This window comes from Phalaenopsis equestris, unplaced genomic scaffold (genome assembly GCF_001263595.1).
Source record: "Phalaenopsis equestris unplaced genomic scaffold, ASM126359v1 Scaffold000840, whole genome shotgun sequence".
NCBI classification, from domain to species: domain Eukaryota; kingdom Viridiplantae; phylum Streptophyta; class Magnoliopsida; order Asparagales; family Orchidaceae; genus Phalaenopsis; species Phalaenopsis equestris.
The window spans coordinates 712,254-733,395 of record NW_018165280.1 but is presented as its reverse complement, the minus strand read 5'-3'; the positions used below and the strand labels follow the sequence as shown (position 1 = coordinate 733,395).

Sequence of the window (21,142 nt, the reverse complement as noted above, 5' to 3'; positions counted from 1 at the left end):
GACGTCTCCTGCTTCCTGTTCTTGATAAAAGACATTGCGAGGTGGCTCTCCTTCAGTCGTACAGTCACGTTTTTGGTGTTATTCTTCGGACTTCCTTGAGATAGAGGAAGAGTTCTTCGGGCTTCCTCGGGATAGGGGAAGAGTTCTTCGGGCTTTCTCGGGATAGGGGAAGAGAAGTGCAAGCTGTAGTTCCTTCCGGCAAAAGGAAGAATAAAGAAGAAGAAAAAGATTGTTCTCCCTTGGCTTTTTCTTAGTGACTTCTAGCAGAAGAGAAATTAGGTTTATTTCTCTTGTAAGTTTATCTTCTTTGGTGTATCTCGGTGTATTGTTTCTTTGGTATATCTCGGTGTATTGTTTCTTCGGTGTATCTCGGTGTAGAGCGAGAAGAAGAAAGAATAACAAAGTGAGAGATTCATCTTGTAAGTCGAAATGATCAGCTGATGTAAATTCCTCAAGTAGTAAAATCTTCTGTAACACCGTGGACGTAGGAAATTTGTCGAACCACGTAAATCTGTATGTTCCGCTTTGTTATTGTTTTCTGGTGTGAATTTTTCTCGTTTTATTTTTCGCTTTGTCGATCGTTCTCTTGTTTAATTTATATATACCACAACAACCGGTATATATCTCGCAACAACTTGTATCAGAGCCAAGTTTTCGATCTGAGGAAGAATGATGGTTGCAGATGAAGTCGAGAAGTTTGATGTCACAGATTTTGGTTATTATATGATGCAGATAGAGGACTACCTCTATGGGAAGAAACTTCATCTTCCGTTATTGGGGAAAATACTTGAAAGGATGGATGGGGCTGAATGGAATTTGTTGGATCGACAATTTCAGGAGGTTATTCGATTGACCCTGTCGAGGTACAAGGCTAGACTTATTGAAAAAGACTTTCAGCAGAGGCAGGATATTGCCCATACAATGGGAACAATGGGAGTTGTAAGCATGTAAGCAGAGACAAGAGTAATCCAGGAAATAGCTTGGAGGTGCAAAGTTATGTTGACCCTGCTGATATGTTGACTAATTGTGTTACTCTTGAGAAACTGAAGTTGGGCACAACTTCAGCTGGTCTTTAAGTGTGAAGACAGAGGATTTGAGTTGCAGAGGTGGAGGATTCATGGTGGAGGATATCAGTTCAAGGAAGAAGATGTTGTAGCAGGTGTACCAGTCTCCATGTGAGAGATTTGTTAAGTATGGAGCCCGGTTTGCCCAACTGACTCCCGCTCTCGCTATGTAGCGACCACAATTCCGTTCCCACCCCTTGTTTCGTGAAGCTTCTCGCCCGATCTTCGATCCTCCCTGCTCAATCGCGAAACCGCTCCTGCCTCTGACTGCTCCCGCGCTCGCGAAGCGAAGCTTCGCTTTGTCCGACGTCTCCCGCTTCCTGTTCGTGATAAAAGCCATTGTAAGGTAGCTCTCCTTGAGTCGTGAAGTCACGTTTTTGGTGTTTTTCTTCGGGCTTCCTCGGGATAAAGGAAGAGTTCTTCTGGTTTTCTCGAGGTAGAGGAAGAGAAGTGCAAGCAGTAGTTCCTTGCGGCAGAAGGAATATGAAAGAAGAAGAAGAAGATTGTTCTCCCTTGGCTTCTTCTTGGTGGCTTCTGGCATAAGAGAAATTGAGTTTATTTCTTTTGTAAGTCTATCTTCTTCGATGTATCTTGGTGTAGAGTTTCTTTGGTGTATCTCAGTGTAGAGAGAGAAGAACGGGGAGAGAAGAAGAGAGAGCAACGAATTGAGAGATTCCTCTTGTAAGTCGAGGTGATCAACTTGTGTAAATTCCTCAAATAGTAAAATCCTCTGTAACTCTGTGGATGAAGATAATTTGTCGAACCATATAAATTTGTGTGTTCTGTTGTGTTACTGTTTTCTAGTGTGAATTTTTCTTGTTCTATTATTAGCTTCGTCGAGCGTTCTCCTATTTGATTTATATATACACCACAACAACTGGTATATATCTTGTAACAAGACTTGTTGAATTCTTCATATCAAGACACTCAATTTGATTATAAATTTTGTCCCTTTGGCCTTCCAACCAAGCACCAGATCCTTCAAAATTTGACTTTACAGCTTAGTATATACATGTGCTTGATTAGACTCAAATTTGATTATTTTTGATATCATTGTATTCGTCTTGTCTAGCTCGTCTTTTTCGTAGTAATTAAGTTTGAATACTATTGCCCAAAAAATTATATTGGAATACATGCTATGCATCAAAATTCGTGATACCAGATAATATGATGGCACATCATTTTTATTCTCAATAAATCTAAACTTACCACACAACATTCACATCATATATAGAAAACATCACGCAGAAACATCTCATCCTGCATCAGTTACCCATTATTGCAAATATGTTGATCATTTTAAATATATATAAAAGCATTTATCTTCCCACGAGCTAGCTGGCCAACAACTTTTGCGCTTCAGTCTCATACCGAAAACCTCCCTTGCTCTTAGACGTGTCCGCCGACCACACAAAGATCCCCGCAAGCTTCCCCTCCTTCTTCAATGTCCGACAAGCATCAAAGAAACCATTCGCCGGCGAAAGCCCGCTGCTTCCATCGCTAATGAAGCTCGCCAGCACCACCCCGCCGGCGAAGTTGGATCTCTGAGCCTCGTAGTAACTCAGGAACTGTGAAACAGTGGTGTCTGAGCTGTAGCCATAGAACTGGTAGTTAACGTAGTCGATTGCGCTGGAGTGGCTGGTCCATAGAGCCTGGTAATGTTCCTTCAGATCTGTGTCGTCGTATGGAGCTATGGAGACGAAGGATATCACGCCGTTGGATTTTAGGGTTGTGATCAGCCGGCCGATGCAGTCAGCGAAGGTGGCTGAGTCTGCCTGCCATAGTATGAAGCAAGTTTTAAGAGCCGTTTTAATTAGTGATTGTATGTAAAAAAATATGTTTTTTTTTTCTTTGTTGTTTCTGTTTCGATTTTGTAAAAATCTGTGAAAGAATTTCTAATATAAATTCATCTAAAGGAATGCAGAGATGATTATCAATTTGTTGATTTTATAGTATGTTTTAGGTTTATATTTGGACCATTAATTATCTTGAATAATAATCATGAGGATATAAAAAAAAAACTAAAAAAAAAAATAATAGAAGAATCTTACGATGTTCAATTAAAACTATTCTAGAATAAAAATATATCTCATTCTATGAAGTCACTTAGGGTTTGTTTGGGGCAGCTTGTGCATTTCAGAATAAGTTGTTTAACCTGAAACGCGGTCCGCGGGCCAACCGCAGGGGACGACTCGAGGTCTGCGTTTAGTATATAAACTCAAACGCTGTTTCAGATAAGCTGACGAAACGAGCGAACCAAACTGTACGGCGGCGTTTTGAAAACACCGCCCGCACTTATAAGCTGCCCCAAACGGACTCTTAGACATGATACACTATCAGCAAATTTCTATCATATGGTACAAATCTCGAGCTTTGACATGATTCTCGAGGCAATCTTTTGATCGAGAAAATTTCGAAACTTTATAATCGTCATACATAAATTCTTGCTTCTCCTATAGTGTTGATATATATATTGGATATACAGAAAATTAAGAGAATAGTCACTTATCATTTGCTTCAAGTTGGTACTTATTTTCTTACAAGTATCATTAATTTTAATCATACTTTAATTATTATCCCTCAATGTATCTAAATCAGTGCACACATAAATTAAAAATAAGAGTCAATTTTAAATAAATTATTCACTAACAATATTATTTTTATTATATTAAACTTGTGAAATTATAATAATTAAATTATATTATCTAATATCTCAACTGCGCATTAAAATAACACGATACAAAAGAAAAAAACACCATAAAATTAAAAAAAATCAATTTTATAAAAAAAAATCTCAATTTTTCCTTCATATATTAATAAATGATTTTGAAAACATGCCTGAAAATTCTCATAGTCGATGTCGATGCCATCAAGATGGTATTCCTGGATGATCTTCGTCAGAGAAGAAACAGCGTTGGATACCCACGAGTCAGCTGAGCTTGGGCTAAAGAACACCGTCTCGCCGGAGACCGTAGCTCCGCCGAGGCTGACGGCTACTCTAACGTTCGAATGAGCCCGCTTGATGGCGGAGACGTCCGCAGGGGAGAGATTAATAGTATCCCAAAACACACTGAAATCTCCGTTTGTTGGAGAGGGAGGAGATGTGTTGGTGGTGTAGTCTATAGCGAAGGCGAGGATGAAGTGGAAGTCAACGCCGGAGTTTATGGGGACGTCGGAGAACTTGACGTCTTTGAACTGCGCTCCGATGTACTCGGAGAAGTGGTTGGAATTTTGGGCTCCGGAGAGAGGACAGAGGAGGAGGAGGAGGAGGAGGAGTTCATGATGAGTTGAAGAGAAGCTCATGGTGTCTCTGAGTTGAATGACAAGCTATAGGGATAATATACATGTAGGCCTATCAGCTTGCGCTAGTCAGTGATCCTACGAATCGATTCAACAATGAACACCCGATTGCCACCCAGATACCATAGACGATCAAGGATTCCCTTGGGACATCATCGAGTCTCAACATTTTTAAATAATTATACTATGGGTATTTTTCTTAAATAAATTTAAATTAGGAAATAATAAACCTTCATTTAATCCATGTAAATCAATCTATTTTTTAGCAATTAGACATGTATTTGGGGTCGGGATCAGTTTATGTTTAAGATGAATAATTATTTGCCTTTAAAATAAAAAAAAAATTTAATAATTGTTTGCTTATAGATCAAAATTTGATTAAGAAATTTGGATTCCACTCTACGTGCTATTGAAACATTAATGTCGGACTATACAGAGGCAAGTCATTAGACCGGAGACTTTGATTTTTCAAAATATGAAACGCAGGCTGAAAGAGAGGTAATGCTGTTCGGATAAGTTTGCCCTTTTGACTTTAGACTTTTCTTTGATTACTTTGCGTGTAGAGGCTTGGAAACTTTTGATGCTTTGAAAAAACTCTGATTAAACATATTAATTAATTATAGCATTAGATAAATGGTCTGATAAATATGAATATTTCATAATAAATATTTCTATACAATGTTTGTTGTTGAGAAATTAGGGCGAATAAAAATATGAATCGACACAAATTCAGAAGAGCACAAAGATTTAACGAGGTTCGGCAAAGATGCATACGTCCTCGAGAGCAGAGCGGCGAATACCTTTCAATATTCAAAAAAGAGATTACATAATTTGGGATACCTCCTGGGGTTACAGACAAACCTATTTATAACCTCAGGAGTAAACCCTAAGTACAATATGTAATTACTACATTACAATTATACTGTACCAAGGGGCTTTGCCCCCGCACCCTCAACCCACATAACGTAACTTTTCAATTCGGACAGATTATTCCGTTTCGTTCTGCTCCGTTTCGATCCAGCGTCTGTCCCTACATAATGTAGGAGTCATATCATAACATTTGTAAATTACGATTATTCTCCTAAGTATTAGAAAAAAATCTCCAAATTTGGTGGCAAATAAATGATTTTTCTATCACGCATTTAGTACTATTCGTGTGGGTGTGGATGTGTGAAGCAATGGTAGAATTCATGCCATTTTTGTGAAGAAGATGATGAAGAATGGAGAGTTCTCTCCAACTAAAAGACAGAGATTTTTGAAACGTACTATAATGCCTAATTTCTAACATAATTATAACTAAATATCAAATTTTAGCCTTGATCAAAAGGAATAAATGCACCGAAATGATTGACTTGGCTGTTCCATCCACCAACGCAAGAGATGCGATTAAAAAATAATTCATCTAAGAGAATAATGAAAGAAACAAAACAATATTCAAGACTAGGGAAGAAGTACCCAACAACTAACATCATTAGCCTACCCAAATGCGGGTTCCATACTATGGAACGAAACGTGTATTTTTGGGGCAATTACATACAGACCATCCAAAACTTGCAATTTAGATATTAATCATCCTTTTTCATTCGTTTTTTAAATTCTTACTCAAAAATTAAAGTTCATGGTAAGACCCTAACCCAAATTTTTCATTTTTTTCAAATTCTCAGCGGATTGATTGTGAAATGTTTAAATGCGTTGACTTCACAATTCAAAAAAAAAAGAAAAAAAAAAAAGAAAACTGTTGTGGTATATTGAAATAGAAAACGATCGGCGACGAAGTGAAAAATAGAACAAGAAAATTCACACCAGAAAAGAACACACAGATTTACGTGATTCGGCAAATTGCATGCATCCACGGAGTTGCAAAGGATTTTACTAATTGAGAAATTTATACCAGTCGATCCATTCGACAATTATAAGAGAAAGTCTCTCACTCTATCTTCTTATCTCTCTACATCGAGATAAGTTGAAGATGAAAACAAAAATGGAGAGAAGAAGCCCTTGCTATTATTTTCTTTATCCTCACTGAAAAAGCCGAAAAAATATTACCTCAGGAGTACTGATGCATCAGTACTCCAATGAGGGGGTGCCACGCAGGCACCACAGTGGGACCATTGTCTACGTGACACCCCCTCATTGGAGTACTGATGCATCAGTACTCCTGCGGGAATATTTTTTTTTAAAAAAAAAGCCAAGGGAGCCAGTAATGCTTTCCTCCTTCCCTTCTTCTTCTTCTGTTGTAGCCATTTTTCTTTTTCCTAAAACCAACCACTTAGGGAATCGTGAAGTAATATATTAAGAATGGCTACAAGACACTCCTCTTCAAAATCAATTTTTTTGCACTTAAAATGGTGGCGGGACCTTATTTAATTTTAATTGATTACAAATCCTGGTGGCCTCCTATTCAATTATCTTATATATATATATATATATGTTGAGATAGAGCACGAACGAATAAAATTTTGTTTGTGCTCAGTTCGTTTATATATGGAGCGCAAAGAAAATTATTCTTTTTTAGCTTGTTTGCTTGGCGAAATAATCTAACACAGGCTATTTAACATATCAAATATGGGTTATTTGTGAATAATGAGCTGTTCATCTATATAAAAAATTAAAATAAGAAAAGCTAAAAAAAGAAACTGTCCCTAGAACATAAAAGCGCACCGGAGAGCTCATAGGATCAATGAGATTCCTCCATCAAAGGCTAGCATAAAAGCCAGAACGGACGAACTTATTTGTCTATTCGTCCCTGGTGGTAGCAGCTATTCTGCTAAAAATGCCAATAAAACAATGAGTGGATCTACACCAAACCAAACCCCAACAATATGAAGGAGCCTAAAATAAATAATCGCTTGAGCTCGTTATTTATGTTGTGAAATTTATGTCTTCAAAATATTTATGTCTATAAAATGTCCCAAAAGGACCAAAAAAAACAACCGTTAAAATATGGACAGGTATTAGACGTGATGGCGATATTTTCCTCGATGGAATGAGAAATTTTGTGTGACGATCCCACCACATAAAATGCAAGATGATGTGGCTGGAACATCACCATTATCTGACTTGTGCTTAGGGTTGTAGACAAGCTTCGGTTGAGTGCGCTCGGGAGGATATTCATGTTCTTCTCGATTTAAATATTCTTCTTCGTGTTCGGCTGGTGTTTGGTTCAAAATGAGCTCATTAAAGTTAATTGGAAAAAATAGATATTGAGCGTTGAATTCAAAACTACACCAACCTTGTGCAATAGAAGGTGCAAAACTAAATAATCACACGAGCCTTTATGATTTAAACTTAAATATAAATATATATATTAATATATTTTTTATATAAATAATATATATAATATATTATTATGTAAATAATTTATATTATTTCTTTAGTTAGAGCTAAAATTAGTAGAAAACGAGTGAACAAAGAGTTGTTCTTATTCGGCTTGTTTACTTAACTAGCAAGCCAAACATGAGCTTATATAACAAGCCAAAAGCGAGCTGTTTGCAAACAATAAACTTTTTTAACAACCCTACATGAGGTTCAATGAATCATAATTTTTTGAAGTTAACCGCTTTGGGAGCAAGGGGAGCATCAAGCATGCATCAATGAATGGTCAAGATGGGCGGCACAATACAATCAGGTTATGGAAGGCTGCAGCATTACCATGGAGCTATTTGATAGCCTAATGTATGACATTTATCAACGTGATTACATTTTGTTTAATAGATTTTTTTCTATGTTTAGTTGTCCAATAATTAAATAGTTAACGATCAATTTAGACATTAATATATATTTGTTAATTCTTGGGAGTCTGATTTCTGACTGTTATTTATTAGAAGATAAATGTATTCTTCGTTGTTATGGATATTATCATTGCTACATATTGTTAAATCTCTAGTTAACTTGTAGGATTGCCAGTTTTAGCTTTCTTTAATTACTCATAATGTCAATTAATTTGCCCTGATTTATAGTTTTTACATTTTTAATTATGTTTAATTTTCCTGCTCTCACATAGTTCCAGCTTATTGCAATCAATTTTTCTCATGTTATATACATGCTCGAACTATTTAGATTATTTATCAAATTAGTTAGATAATATTCATGAAATAATTTAAATTTTGTATATTTGTATTGAGTGGTAAGGTGAGTGGAACCCTTTTGAAAGTTAATTAATTTTATTAGTTTAATTAGGATTAATTATTTTTTAAATATGATTAATAATATTCAATGAAATAATTAGATACAAAAACATTAATAGAAAAATAAATTAATTAAAAATATCTAAATAAGTAAAAGACTATAAAAAGTAGTAGTTTAAATAGCAAGATAAGTCACAAATTAATTATTTATTAGATTTTTTTTTCTTGCATTGATTATGATTTAACCTCCTTTAATTCAAAATTAAAATATTAAATAGATAAAATAGGATATCACATTCATGAAATTATAATGAAATTCTATTCAAGCAAATAAATTTAAATCCTTAAAATAAAAAAAACTAAATAATACGATAAAATTTAATTTCTGACATATCAAATCGATTTAGAATTTCACATCTTCGAATCGATTTAGAATTCTGCAATAATAATTAATAATTCTTAAAAATTTATTCTCATTCCAAGCTCACGAAAACTCAAAAAATATTATATCAGGACTTCACACGTAAAGTTACATGAAAAATCCAATGAAATTATGCCACATATAGGGGATAGAAAAAAAAATCGATCTGATAACACAGAGAATATTCCCCAGCATTATTCCAAGTTATTACAAAGAAAAAAAATTACATAAATATTCATAAATTTATGCAGAAAATTCTACCGACCAATGTGTCCCACATTAGCTCGCAAGCAAGCTTTGTGCCTGAGTCTCATACTGAAATCCGTTGCTCTTGGATGTATCTGCCGTCCACACAAAGATCCCGGAGAGCTTCCCCTCCCCCTTCAACGTATTGCAGGCATCAAAGAAGCCGTTCGCCGGCGAAAGCCCGCCGCTGCCCTCGGTGGAGAAGCTCACCAATACCTGCCCGCCGGCATAGTTTGATTTCTGAATATCGTAGTAACTCAAGAATTGTGAGACTGTTGTGCCGGAGCTGTAGGCGTAGAATTGGAAGTTAACGAAGTCAATAACGCCGGCGTAGCTCGCCCACAGAGCTTGGTAATGTCCCTGCACGTCGCTGTTATCGAATGGCGCTATGGAGGCGAAAGATATCACGTTGTTGTTTTTTAGTGTTGTGATCAGCCGGCCGATGCAATCGGCGAAGGTGGGGGAGTCTGCCTGCGATAGTTATAAAAATGGCTCCATTAGTAGTTGGACATAGAGCCTAAAATTGTGATTTTTAACAAATTTAAATTAACAATTTACATGGCCTAAAATTCATATAAAAATGATTTCTTCAAAGTCCTCCCACTCTAATTCATAGGCATGCCTCAAAGGAGATTCAACATTTATAATGTTGCCCCATGAAATCTGAAAAGTCTTATTAATTATAAGGCTAATTAGAACATGCCTGAAAGCTCTCGTAGTCAATGTCGAGGCCATCAAGGTTGTATTGCTGGATGATGGTGGTGAGTGAAGCAACGGCGTTGGCCACCCATGAGTCAGCTGAGCTCGGGTTGAAGAACACCGTCTGGCCGGAGACGGTAGCCCCCCCAATGCTGACGGCAACTTTGACGTTCGGGTTGGCCTGCTTTATGGCCGAAACATCCGCGGGGGAAAGATTACCGGAGTCCCAATACACGCTGAACTCTCCGTTTGTGGGAGAAGGTGGAGATGTGGATGTGGTGTAGTCTATGGCGAAGGAGAGTATGAAGTGGAAGTCAACGCCGGAGTTTATAGGAACGTCGGAGAACTTCACGCCGGTGAACTCTGCTCCGATGTACTCCGCAAAGTGGTTGGAGTTTTGGGCTCCGGTGAGAGGAGAGAGGAGGAGGAGGAGGAGGAGGGATGAGAGGGGAGCCGATGAGGAGGAGTTCATGGTGGCTTGTTTTGGATGGCAAAGCTCTGAGCTTTAGATTTATAATGGTATGGCGGGCAGTCTCTTGTTCTGTTTGTCAGTTGACTGACTTTTGTTCAAGACTAGTAAGACTTGGCGTGCAAAGGTTTTGTTCAAATTTGCTGCTTCCTAGAACTAAAGGGGTAATTACAGACCAACCGTCAAATTCTTAAGTATTTATATATCTAACATTTAAACTTCACATAATAAATATCATTATTTTAATTTTTAAAAACGTGAAATGCATTCTTTTTTTCATAAATAATGTGACATGTGTGTTAAAATGCAAATTTTGCTAATAGATATGTAAATACATAACAATTGAGAGATATGCAAGCAAAACTTCTAAAACTAAATTAAAACATATTCTTATTAAATTCTTAATATATCAAAATTAAAATGAAATTAAAAAAAAACTAAAAAGTTATATTTTGCAGTCTAAATTAGGCTTTTTTTAACTCATAATAATAATTAAAGAAAAGTTGCGCGGGAGCTTTTCTGCAACTAATTGTTCATTAAATAAAATTTTTGCTCATTATTGACTGAATAATTATTAAATTAAAATTTTCATTATAGTTATTATTACTTTAATTTTGTTTTTAAAATAATAGAGATAATTATCTTCTTTAATGTAATTAGTAAAAGTGAAAATGAACACAAACGAATGTTTTTCCGCGTGAATGAAAGGAGGAACTGAGATCTTCTTCACAAGAAAGCGACGTTTGTGAATGGTTGAACAAGTCTTGACACATGTACCATAATTTTTAATCAAGCCAATATTGATGTAAAATATTTGCTTAAATTATTCTAATTAAGAATGATACGTCAGTAACAAATTTTTACCATCCGACACGAATCTCGATGCAATCTTTTGAACAAGAAACATTTAAACTTCAATTAAAAGTCATATAGTGCTCCGATTTCAGCAAACTTATGGTCAAACTAACTGGCTCGATGAGACAGACGCAATGATATAAAAACTAGTTCATTCTGAGTCAAATCAAGCTCAGATCAAGTCATTAAACACTATTACAAGGTTTTCGAATATATTTGGAAGGTCAAACAAATGTCGACACTAGCAAGCTTATACTCGAATTGAGTGTCTCGACAACACAAATTCAACGAACCTAAGATCAATCAATTTCGATATCGTTAAGGCACTCAAATGTCCATTAAACGCCGTTTGTTCGAGGGAAACTCTCTGGACCGTCCGATCAAAATTATTAATATTCATACATTAATTGCACACATAACACTATAAATAAACCCCCACCTCTCACATGAGAGGTGGAAAGTGTAGAGAGAAAGTCTGAGGCATTGAGCAGAAACTGCAACTCAACATCACCGCAGACCTTTGTCGTCGACCATCGCTAACCACCGTCGATCACCACCAACCAGACGTCGTCAGTCGACGTTGTAATCTGAAAAATATAGTTACACTTTTCCGTCTATGGGACAAGAGATTTCTGTAATCATCAATCAATAGTAGATTTCCGCAACTGGGTCAGACTACGTGGTTTTCCCTAACGGGTTTTTCACGTAAGAACTTCTGGAGTTATCACCGCTTGTTTCTCCTTCATTTGTCTTTGTGTGTTGAACTTTCGCACAATGCTAAGACGATAACCCGTTACTCTACCGCAGTGAATTTTCTATCACGCTTCAAAGAGTATATATTATAATTTTCTTAACAAAATGTAATAATTTTTTTTATGCAGAAAGTTCTCTACAATGGATAATATTTGCGTACATAAGACGTACGCAGTGCTGCGTACATCAGAGGTTATTCAGGGGTTACAGAGGAGTTATATCCGGGTTATACCCTCCTGTAACTTCCGTGTAACTCCCTTGTAACCTCCGTGTAACTTATTTGTACCCATGAAATTACAGAAGCGCGAAACTCATTTGTAGTTTACAGGTTTACAGGTAGTTTACAAAGAGGTAAGAGGTTACAGGGGGGTTACAGAGGAGTATAACTCCGATATAACCCCTTTGTGCCCCCTGAATAACCCCTGGATGTATCCACCGCTGCGTACGTCTTATGTACGCAAATATTTTCCCTCTACGATAGCGTAAACGTGAAGGGCTTCCATGCACTTGAGTTACCTGGTCGACTGTCCTGCTTGCTCAAGAAGCTCGAGCTAGTGTCTGTGATTATTTGAGCGCAAGAAGCGGTTCATCATTAAACAACCTAAATATGGGAGCATTGAGGAGGCGAGAATTACAGAATAGTAGAACCTAGCACCACCAGCACTTGCTGATCTCCCATTCAATGGCGTTAAGTGTCACTACGGATGCATTTATGCAAATGATAGTTTTAGTTACTTGTTTGATTCAGGGTTCTCAAACCAAAGCCAGTGGTAGAGGGACAATGCTTTTGAATGTAAGTATTTAAAGTTCTTTTAGGTTATAAGATCACCTCTTTTTTTATGAGCGGGAGGGCTAATATATACTGAGAAATAGCTGTTGGATCAAAAACATGTATTGTCCACCAGACAGGAGGGTTATATTAGGCCTTTTTTTTAGGGAGAAGTAGAGAGTTGGTGGCAAGGACAATTACAGGTTGGTTTAGTGGATGAACTAGTAGCTTGATTTAGTGGGACAATTTTTTGAAGAGTTGTTGAGTGAGGTTTGTTCTTCTCTTAGCAGAAGGTAGATATAAGACGAACTCATTAGCCTTATGCAAGATGACCACTCTATCTTGTAGTATGAGGCAGAGTTCACAATGCTTTCCAGTTAAGCACCAAGTGTTAATCCACAATGCAAAAGAAAAATATCAAATCGTTTTATCTGGGCTAAATGATATGATCATACAACTTTTAATCTTTTTAGGCAATAAGAATTACTCGGTCTTGGTGGAGAGAGCAAGCAGGGCAGAGATTAAAGCGACGCCTATGCAAAGGCATAGAAATGAGGGGATGAGAGGTTCAGGTCTGGGCAAGCCGCTCATTCTATTCATTTTGGGCAATTCAGTTGGAAGATGCATAAATCCAACAGTAATGATAATGGCAGCGGCAGTAGTGTTATGATTTGTGCAAAGTATGAAAAAAATGTATAGAGGAGAATTTCTATCAGGTACCTACACTTATTTTTGGTGTCATCAACCATGACATATGACAAAATCCAACCCTAATTTGGACTAGAGACCTTATGTATATGCTAGAGCAAGTGCTCTACCAGCTTAGAGAAGTTTTGTCACATAACGATCGATCGAGTCAACAGGAACAACTCCAACTAAGAGTCAAACCAGCCAAGATGTGCAACCTCAGGTATATATGCACTGACTCAGGAAATAAAAGATTCACTGACATCATTACATATACTTTTTTTACTTCAATAGATCAATCAAATCATTACTTTATACTATACTTTTATATTTTCTTATTATAGGTATTATTGCTATCCAAAATAAATTAGTCAGCTCTTTATTTAATATTGTGGCATTATAACCTTTTATCTTAGAAAAATTTGTCAAAACAGAGGGATTAGATTCATTAGAGATTGGACACATAAATAATTATGATAAATTTAATTTAATGTCTAGCATTAACTTTATGTTTGGATCAACTGAGAACTTTCGATTAAGTTGCCTCTTGAAATATGTATATTTATAGCATATTGATGTTATAGTTAACAATCTTATTTAATGTCACTGAATCTAAGGTCATGATATTACAATTTAACTTTATTTATTCAGGAGAGATCAAAGTTTTACCTTCATGTTGTATTTGGACAGGCAAACACCGTAAAGCTTCCACTAAGGTAAGGTAGTGGATGTTTTCATTCTATTTTCTTTGTTCATAAATATCTTACAAAATATTTAATGTTTAGATTTGCAGAAGTGGCATTGGATTTCATGGTATACATCAGTGATTACTTTCATGTAATTCAAAATTTGCAGATATTTAGTTGGAAGTGAAGAACGAAGACAAAAAAAAATATGAATATGGTTTTTACTATTAGTCCTCAAATTCATTCATACTTTAAATAGACACAATAGAATGACATGGCGAGTTTGTTCATCACATTGAAGAGTATATATGAACCAGTAAAGAAGAACATTTCATTATCCAGCAGTCAACATTGCAGAAAGCTGAGGTTAAGAACCATTATGAAAACCGTGAGATGGACATTGATAACAGACATTATACCTGTAGATATTGGCAAATGACCATGTTGTCTAGCATTCGTGCTGTTCTCTTCATCCAAAGTATGCATATCTACATCGATGATCATCATCATGTTAATATGTATGTCCTGACAACCCTTTTTCTTAAATTTATGCTTATAAGATGTTACTAAACTCTTGATTATTATAGATACAAAATTGTGTATGAATGAGCATAGCAACCCTTCGAGGAAAAGAGCAACAACAAATAGTGAATGATGGAATAAATATTGGCATACTTGAAACTTTGAGGCTATGTGGAAGATAAAAAAAGAAGATATTCAAATTTTTTTTAGAGGAAAATAGCTAAAAGACAAAGAGCGTTCATAAATGTAGTAGGTGCAACATTTGGGGAAACCATTAATAAAATCCTCTTAACTCAACTTTTGCGATGACATCTAAAGAAAAAAACAAGGAACGCATTATTCTATGAGCACAAATGTTGAAGCAGAAATCCAAACTAAATTACCGATTAGAAGTAAATAAAGGAGAACTACATGAAATCAATCTTTTGTTGATAAAAGCATATCATTTAATTGTTTCTGAGCCAACCATGTTATCAAGATGTTGTCAACAAGTTCTTCATTTTGTTCCCCAGAAAAGTATTTATATAGAAATTTTTTTACCTTAATAATCATTTACTGTATGTAGTTTTGATCTTCTCCAAAAGAGTGTTTGTTAACATGGAAACATAGAAATAAATTTGAACTTTTGAATGTGATTCTAAGAATGGAATGAAGAAATCCATGGTAGAATTTTTCGCTGAGATAAAAAGGACTGTCGAGATTCTGATTGTAATATTCAGCTTTGTTTATGGAAGATTATTATACGATCTGTAATGACCTTAAGATTGACCGTTCTTAAACAGATTCTGATGAGCATACCAATTCGCAAAGTTGCATGTGTTTTTTATTTTCTTTTTTGTATTAATATAAGCAAAACATTCATTGCTTTTTATAACAATTTTCTTTTGTGTTGGAACAAATATTCACAAATGCTGATAAAATTTAACATTGTTGAGGTTCTCAAAAAAACTTAGGAAGAATGCTTTGAGGGAGGTATATGTCTTGGAACTCTAAACACAAATAAAAAGAGTTTACGGCTATAATAGAAATCAAATAATTAATGTTGTTCATTGATAATATGATAATAATTACAGAGAATGATATGAAACCAAAATTACAAATTCAGTTTAGAACTTGCAAACAAGTTATGGAACTAAAATAAACTATGTTCATAGATAATATGAACTCAAAGTACATTAATGATACCAAAAATATGACCCATGACCTTTACACGAATTAAGCAAATAGCAATCTTAATAAATAAGAAACTGTAGCAATAACGAAAACGAGCAAAAAAATTATAATTTTATTTTGTATTGAGATATTCTCAAGCTTCTTTATGATGCTCTAATTAAAATATCATAATTAATTCTTCGTTTCAAATGTTGCATGATCAACATCGTCATGTTGGAAGGATATGTTTTCACCTCCCTGAAATTGCGGAAAAACAAAAATTCAAGAGATCTGAAACCAACAAATTGAACAGAAACACACAAACAGTAAATCTCAGAAATAAACAAAGATTTAACTTGAAAAAAACCTGAGAACGGGAAAAAACGACGAAGCTACACCTCACCAAAAAATTTAATATGAAATGAAGAGAAATATACAAATTACACCAAACTCAAATCCTCCCTACAATATTGGAACTCTCGAATGCTCCTCTCTAGATCGCATGAGAGAAGTTGCAGAAATCCGCTCACAAATTGTATACACCGCTTCATACTACTTTAGTTGCGCATTTTTGAAAGAGTTCTCCAAATTCTGCATCAAGGACTTAAAGGCCTAAACTGCATAAATTGTTTCGGCGCTGGATTGCCTCCCTTGAGTGCAGCATTTCCGAACGCTCAGTTTCTGGAATGCTAAAACCGTGCTCCTAAGCGTCGTTGTGCCCCTCCTGGGCGTTGCCTTTCCACGCTCGGGGCTTGGAGCATTTAATTGGCCGTCTAGGTGCCCCACTAGTGCTGGAATGCCCAACTTTAGTTCTCTTGAGGCCCTTCCAGTGCTTCTCCCGAGCCCCTTCCAGTGCTTCTCCCGAGCCCCTTCCAGTGTTGCTCCTAAGCTTTGAGTGAACTTTGAACAACACAATCAGGCTCCACATACTAACAACCGACAACTTGGAGATTGATTGTACCCAACATTACACCTCCAAATCCTTATCACGTTTATAGTAACGTGTAGTAATGTGGCTCGCCTCTGATCTCTACATTCCTAAACTCCAACTGAATCCAAGCATAAGTTTAGTTTCTCAAAAGTAACAACTTTAGTTAACATATATGCAAATTTCTGAGTTGCAAGAATCTTCCCCGAGAATAACCGCTCAACTTTTAGAACATAATGAATAAAGAAATACTTTAGTTGAATGTGTTTCATCCTGGCATGAAAAATGACGTTCTTAGCTAAATAATAGCACTCATACTGTCATTATGAAGCTTTTCAATTCATTGCTACTTGCCCAATTTTATCATAAATCTCTTAAGATAAATCATCTATTTGCTAGCCTCAATGATAACAATGTATTCTGCTTACATAATTGAAAGTGCAATAATCTTCTGCAGCCTGAGAACCCAATTCACAATTGTATTCTCCAAAGTAAAAAATATAACATTTTGTACTTTTTATAGTATCAATATTCACTGCCAGATTTAAATCTACAAACCTCTATAGATTAATTCATACAACTTCAAAATAAAGTACTTTATTGACCATTCATCTAAAGTATCTAAGAATCAACTTCACTGTCTTCTAATGATGTTTTTATGGTTTACTCATGTACCTACCGAATACCCCCACAACATGTACACTATCTGATCTCGTACATATCATCGCGTACATCAAACTTCCAATAACTAAAACATAGGGGTCCTTTTCATCTTTGTTTGCTCTGCTTCATATTTAGACGATTGTTCATTAAATAGCTTGATATGACCACCTAAAAAGGTGCAAACTAATTTTACCTCACTCATGTTGAACCTTTGTAGGACCTTCTCACATACTTTCTAAGACAACTTCAAAGTACCTATTGGTTCTCATATCTAGGATCTTCTTGGTTGGACCTAAATCCTTCATCTCAATTCCTTGATAATTGCTCCTTTAAGCCTATGATCTTCTTCATACCTACCCCTGTAAACAAAATTTCATCGACATATACAAGAAGCATGATATGACATTTATCAAACTGTTTGATAAAACAACAATGAACTGTCGATCACTTCATGTACTCACTGTCTGACATAAACCAATCAAACCTCATGTATCATTATCTTGAGGCATGCTTCAAACCACAAAGACTCTTCTTCAATCTGTAGACGATGTCTTCTTTACCAGGAACTTCATATTTTTTTTATTGCGTCATATATAGTTTCTACTCTAACTCAACATGAAGGAATGTTGTTTTCACATCCATCTACTCTAAATATAGATCTTTCTCTGCTACCAAGCTTAGCATAACTTGGATAGTTATCAATTTCAGTACAAAAGAAAATATCTCTGAGTAATCAACTTTTTCCTTTTATTGAAGCCCTTTCACAACAAGAATTGTCTTGTAGCATCTGCTATTATCTGATTCTTTTTTTAGTCTGTATAGATCTTTCTCTGCTACCAAGCTTAGCATAACTCAGATAGTTATCAATTTCAATACAAAAGAAAATATCTCTGAGTAATACACTTTTTCCTTTTGTTGAAGCCCTTTCACAACAAGAATTGTCTTGTAGCATCTGCTATCATCTGATTCTTTTTTTAGTCTGTAAATTCTCTCTGTGAAGTTCCTTTTTGCTATCAGCTAATCCTATCAAATTATGTCTGATTTGACTTCAGTGGCATCATCTCTTCATCCATGAAATATTCTCACTCAGTTAAAACTTCAACTTGAGTGGCATCTTTATAACACTTTGGTTCACTACTACTAGTTAATAAAATATAGTACAAAGAGGTAGAATATCCTTATATTGGTCATGTGACTCTACCGGACCTCCTGACTTCAGGAACAGTTGACTGAGCTGCTTCATCAGATAGAACATCTCTCATTTATCTATCATTCTGATCACCAGTATGTTTTATCTTAACATATTTGAAGAACTCTTCAAAAGTAACTGAAGGATAATCATAAGTTCTACTCTTGTCCTTGTACATTTCTGCTTCATTAAAAGTCACCTATCTGCTCTTCATAAACTTTTGATTCTGATAACCCAATAATTTATATCCAAATTCATCTGAATCATACCCAATAAAAGTGCACTTGACATATTACATATCAAGTTTACTTAAGAATACTGCATTAACATGAACATATATTGAATAACCAAATATTCCAGGTGTGATAGATTTTTCTCTTTGTCACTCCAGGCTTCTTCAGTTAAACCTTCATTTAAAGATATTAACGAACCACAATTTATCAAATATACCATAATATTCACTATTTCTGTCCAGAATTGATTTGGCAAACCTGCATGCTACCTCATACTCCTAGCATGTTCTGTGATGGTACGCACTCAACAATACTATTCTATTGTGGTATCTTTGGAACGGTGAACTCATGTTTGATTCCTTCTGAAGCACAATAACTCCTGAACCTCTGATTATGATACTCATTATAATTATTTGATCTAAGACACTTCAACCTCAAATTTGTTTCATTCTCAATCATAATTTTTCACTTCTTAAACAGACCAAATGCATTATATTTATGTTTTAAAAAAATGCTTATAACTTTCTGATTTGATCATCAATGAAATTGATAAAATAGTGAAAAATTTCAATAGACTGAACTGGAGTAGGACCCTATGCATCAGTATGCACTAATTCTAGTTTTTTGGACTTCACCTTTGACCAATTTTGAAGAAAGTAATCTTATCTTGCTTGGTATAAACACAATCTTTACAAAAATCTAACTCTATAGAATTTAAACCGTGAAACTTGTTTTCGAAAAGTAAGGGCTTCATAAATTTCTCATTCATATGGTCAAACATGCGGTGTCAAAGATTTGCATCAACCTTTGTTCCATCTACATTAATGGATTCTAACATCTTATTAAATAGATAAATAATGTCTTCAACATTGCTTGGTGTCATCATCATTGCACCTCTGGTCACCTTCCATGAATTAAAGGTGAAAATAGTCATATACCTTGACCTTACAAGCTGGCTCATCGAGATCAAATTTCTCTTTAAGCACAGAATATGACTAGCTTCATTGAGTTTCTAGACTGTTCCATTTGACAACCAGAAATTAACATCACTAATTCTGACGATAATTCAAGCCTTGTTATCTCCCAAAAACACATTTTTTATATCACTATGAGTGTAGTTTTGAACACATGTTTGTTGGGGCAAACATGAAAATAAACATGTGAATCTACTATTCAAGATTCAGGATTGTCTAGGAATAAAACTATAGAGTCGCATTAGATTTCACCTGTGGAGACATTTGTAGAGAGATTTTTATCTAGTCCAACACCAACCATCTTCAGATCTTTGTTGTCCTTCTTAAAGTGATATTTCTCCTCACAATTTTATTATTCTCCTTGCTCTTTTCCTCTTCCTGACATGGACTTTCCTCTCCTGGATTTGAATCTTTACATGCATGTGTTTCTATTCAAATTCCTTCCTCTGTTTCAACATTCAACACAAAATTTGAATTTTCGCCATTCTTATTCTTGCGGATTTCTTCGTTCAACACTAACACCACATGTCATCATAGTGTAGTTTCATATTACGTGAAGAGTTGCTCATCATTGTGATAGCCCTTACCAACTATCTCATGATGAAGATAGGATTAATAGTGCCCTAACCTCGTCATCAAACTTGAAGCCTACAGAACAACACCGGTTTGTCATAATGTTCAAATTATTCAAATTCAACCTTCGAGCTACATTTCACCATCTTCATATTGAACAATATTTTCATAAGAAAAATTTAATTAAGGTCGAAGGCTTCTCCTACATTTTTATTAGTGCAGTAAAGAGATCTACCGTAGTATTTTAATTCACAATGTTGAAAGCAACAGATTAGAAAAATGAAAGAGAGATCAAACCTAGTGTTGTTGATCAAGTACTTCTCATTATTCCATAATCATCGATTAGAGCTCATTAGAAATTCCTTCCAGTGACAAATACAGCTTCTTTTGATACAATAAATCTTCAACTTGCATTTTCTAGAAGGCAAAGTTAATACTTGTAGAAATACACTCAACTTGCACACACCACTTCACGCAACTTCGTTCGCGCACTGCCGAGAGAGTTCTCCGACTTCCACATCGGACTTAAATGTCTAAACTGCTCAAATTGTTTCTAGGGCTGGATATAAAGCGTCGAGTTTTTGTATGCTTTGTTTACCGAATGCCGAAAACATACTCCTAGGCGTTGTCTTTCCATGCACTCGAGTCCTCTATGGACGTTGGAGTACCTAACTTCAGCCCTCCCGAGTCCCTTCTAGTGTTACTCTCAATCCCTTTCTAGTGCTGCTCCAAAGTTTTAAGTGAACTTTGAACAACACAATAGGGCCTCACACAATAACACGCCAACCAAAAAAAAAGCCCGACTCTCATTTATATGGCTATGAGGACAACT

The 21,142-nt window shown here is 35.6% G+C and overlaps 2 protein-coding genes across 3 annotated transcripts; both read right to left on the bottom strand.

Moving 5' to 3' along the window:
* Positions 1 to 2,241: 2,241 nt before the first annotated feature.
* Positions 2,242 to 4,496, bottom strand: LOC110031729 (chitinase 2-like). Its single transcript, XM_020735090.1, has 2 exons — positions 3,903 to 4,496; positions 2,242 to 2,839 (listed from the first exon to the last, which is right to left on the bottom strand). Exons 1-2 carry the CDS (start codon positions 4,365 to 4,367, stop codon positions 2,399 to 2,401), a joined length of 906 nt encoding a protein of 301 aa, XP_020590749.1. The 5' UTR covers positions 4,368 to 4,496; the 3' UTR covers positions 2,242 to 2,398.
* A 4,582-nt stretch (positions 4,497 to 9,078) lies between these two features.
* On the bottom strand, positions 9,079 to 10,466 carry LOC110031655 (chitinase 2-like). Of its 2 annotated transcripts, none has more exons than XM_020734982.1 (2): positions 9,859 to 10,466; positions 9,079 to 9,626 (listed from the first exon to the last, which is right to left on the bottom strand). In XM_020734982.1, the coding sequence occupies exons 1-2, from the start codon at positions 10,327 to 10,329 to the stop codon at positions 9,192 to 9,194; spliced, it is 906 nt and encodes a 301-aa protein (XP_020590641.1). In that variant the 5' UTR covers positions 10,330 to 10,466; the 3' UTR covers positions 9,079 to 9,191. The 2 variants fall into 2 exon arrangements, with proteins under 2 accessions (XP_020590641.1, XP_020590640.1); XM_020734981.1 differs by having other exon boundaries at positions 9,079 to 9,629; positions 9,862 to 10,463.
* Between the last annotated feature and the right edge of the window lie 10,676 nt (positions 10,467 to 21,142).

Coding starts and splice junctions, on each gene's coding strand:
- LOC110031729 (XM_020735090.1), bottom strand. CDS start 4,367: ATGAGCTTCTCTTCAACTCATCATGAACTCCTCCTCCTCCTCCTCCTC. Junction 2,840..3,902: donor TCGACTATGAGAATTTTCAG/GCATGTTTTCAA, acceptor ATACTATGGCAG/GCAGACTCAGCCACCTTCGC.
- LOC110031655 (XM_020734982.1), bottom strand. CDS start 10,329: ATGAACTCCTCCTCATCGGCTCCCCTCTCATCCCTCCTCCTCCTCCTC. Junction 9,627..9,858: donor ACTACGAGAGCTTTCAGGCA/TGTTCTAATTAG, acceptor CTATCGCAGGCA/GACTCCCCCACCTTCGCCGA.